Source organism: Octodon degus, unplaced genomic scaffold, assembly GCF_000260255.1.
Source record: "Octodon degus isolate 3935 unplaced genomic scaffold, OctDeg1.0 scaffold00049, whole genome shotgun sequence".
Taxonomy (NCBI): domain Eukaryota; kingdom Metazoa; phylum Chordata; class Mammalia; order Rodentia; family Octodontidae; genus Octodon; species Octodon degus.
The window spans coordinates 9,020,463-9,023,229 of record NW_004524625.1 but is presented as its reverse complement, the minus strand read 5'-3'; the positions used below and the strand labels follow the sequence as shown (position 1 = coordinate 9,023,229).

The window sequence follows — 2,767 nt, the reverse complement described above, 5'->3', positions numbered from 1 at the left end:
CGTAGGATTCCGTCCTCATAGCAGGGAATGTCAAAGCTCACAGGATGGTCAGCCAGACAGTAAAGACAGGACCAAACTCCAACTATCAGTTTCTGGCTGTAGTTGTGGCACCCCTCCACTACACTATGTGGACTCGGAAGTCCTGCAAATACAGCTGCTCATTTGCACTCGAAAACAGGCATGCACTTTGTTGTGGGGAAAGGAGAAATGATGCAGCTTTCATAGTATGATGTGTTGGTAAGGGAGGGTTGGGGCCCGAAGAACCAAGGCCATGGACATTCGGAGAGATAGTATCTTGGGCTCAGTCAATGCTTTCATATATAACATCACCCAACAATCTTGAGAAGATGAGATGACCTTCATGGAGCACATGGGAAGAAGGGAAATTTCAACGTATTATTTGCCTGCTATGTAAATCTCACAAAAGTCCCTAGGATAGTTACTACCATTCTCAGTTTGCAGATGAAAAATCTGAACCCGAGGAAGATGAACTGTTTTGTTGAAAGACACTTCCCTAATAATAGGCAGGACTAGGGTTGGAATTTGGCCTCATCTAACTTGAGGTCAGCTGTGCTACAGCACTCCAATTGTCTGCCAGTAAAGAAATCCTTTATACAGCAATCTTTTTCATATTATATTTATTGGGAATATGACTGTGTTGGTATTTAGATAACTCTCAGGGGCTTAAGCAGTTTTTTAAATGTAAGCTGACAAATGTAGAGTCCTGGGCATTGGTGACTAAGCTCTGGGCATCAGTGACTAGACCCTGGGTGTTGCAGCCTGAACAGTGTTGGCATCTTTGAACTCAAAGAGACAAGGTACCCGAGCCAATTTGAATAAAAAGTAACAACTCTGTTCAGCTACAGGGCCATGAGGAGCGGCTCCTGTGCCTTTTAAATTAAGCTCTTCTGCTTTGGTGAGATTGTAATGCTCAAAAGCACTTCTGCCTCAGCTGAAAAATAGGTTTTAAGGAAAAGACTTTAGAAAGGAATGGTCTGCATCTCCTCTGTGTACACTTTCACCTAACCTCTACTCTAAGAACTTGGAGTTCAATCCCCGGTTTCGCCAAAACAAAACAAAACAAAACAAAACAAACAAAAAACCCCAACAACCCCAAAACCAAAAAACTTAGAGAACACCTTGTCATTCACTATGCTTTCACACACGTGATGGCCTTTAATCCTCATGAACCTGGTGACAGAGAAACGTGTAAGGAAGAACAGCCAGCCCTTTGAGCCTCACACAGGTGAGGGGAAGTGCTCGCTGGCTTCAGAACAGCCAGCCAGCAGGGAAGGCTCTATTCAGGAGCTGCTCTTACACAGCCAAGTGCCCTGAGAGCTGGGCCTGCTTACAGCGTTTAACACGGGAAAGCTAAACAAGTGTGTTTTGTCCTCTCGACGGAAGCTGTGTACTCAGCAGATCACAGGGATGTAGAGCAGTGGGGAGCAGTGGGGCAGAGGCAGGAATCCAGATCCTTCGGAATCACGGCCTAATCCACGGCTCCCACGGTCTGACACAGTGCTCAGGTGAAAGTGGTCGAGGTGAACTTCAAGGTGATCTTCCCACGACAATGGCATTTTGAAGGCCACTTAAATTTTGGTAGGCCTGGGAGAGGTTCCCATTCGTCTCTGTCCTAAGGTGCCGAGAGATTCATATACACGCGGGCTTTCTCTCATACAAAAGCTGGCGTAATGAGTGATTTCTTTCTCCCTTGTCTCCTTCTGCCTTTGTACTAATAAGAGATGGGCCAGGTGGTGGCTTCAATTTCCTGTCAACTAGTTGTTACTTCTATTAACTAAGGGGTAGAAGAAAGAAAATCGGATTTGAGAGTCCGGAGAAACTCAGACCGGAACACCTTAGGACCTGGACGAGGGCCATAGAAACGCTAGGTTCGGACCCCTGTGATCAGAGAGAAGGAGAGTTGGTGATTCAGCGAGGCTTTGTAGTCAGACTGAGTTCCTTCCTTTCCTGGATAGTGGAGGTGGCCTTAACAGGTGATTCCCAGGGCTGCAGTTCAAAGATTAAATTAGATAATGCAGGAGACTCAGGTGAACAGCAGCAGCTGGTGCTGAACCCCGCCTCTGGGTCGCTGCCTTCCTCACTTCAGGTCTGTCTCAGGAACCAGGATGTGGTCCTGCAGGAGGCGACCCCATGTTTGGGGACACAGCCCCCTCCTGCCCCTGGCGGCGGGAGCTAGAAAAAGAAACGCTCCGGGGCAAGGGCAGGAAGGGGTTAAAGCTTGAGCAAGCCCAGAAATTAGAAAAGCCCCCAGCCCCTAGGGCTTGCCCCGCCCCCCGCCCCGCCCAGGCCGCGCCCCTCCCCTCCCCCAGGCCCCGCCCCGGCCCCGCCCCGCCCCCTACAAGACCCGTCGAGCTCCCCCGGGAGGCCGAGCCAGGCCCGGACCCGCGAGGAGGCAGCGCCGCGCCAGGCGTCCGGGGCCGCACGATGGCCGTGCAGGCGGCGCTCCTTCGCGCGCACCCCTTCGCGCCCTTCGGCTTCGGGGGCGCCCCGGACGGACTGGGGGGCGCCTTCGGGGCGGCGGACGGGGGCTGCTGCTTTGAGGAGGACGAGCGCGCCGCGTCCGCGGCGGAGGCCACGCGCGAGCTGCTCAGCTTCATCGACTCGGCGTCCAGCAACATCAAGCTGGCGCTCGACAAGCCCGGCAAGTCGCGGCGCAAGGTGAACCACCGCAAGTACCTGCAGAAGCAGATCAAGCGCTGCGGCGGCCTGGCGGGCGCCGCGCCCCCGCCGCCCGCGCCCGACGCCG

The 2,767-nt window shown here is 53.0% G+C and overlaps 1 protein-coding gene across 1 annotated transcript in view; it reads left to right on the top strand.

The window, feature by feature from the left end:
- The first annotated feature begins 2,403 nt into the window (after positions 1-2,403).
- The window catches only part of Fam181b (family with sequence similarity 181 member B), a 1,349-nt gene continuing 985 nt past the window's right edge, over positions 2,404-2,767 (top strand). Inside the window, exon 1 of the mRNA XM_012515033.2 lies at positions 2,404-2,763. Coding sequence (XP_012370487.1) covers positions 2,446-2,763 — 318 coding nt within the window. The 5' untranslated portion in view covers positions 2,404-2,445. The remainder of the gene's footprint in view (positions 2,764-2,767) is intronic.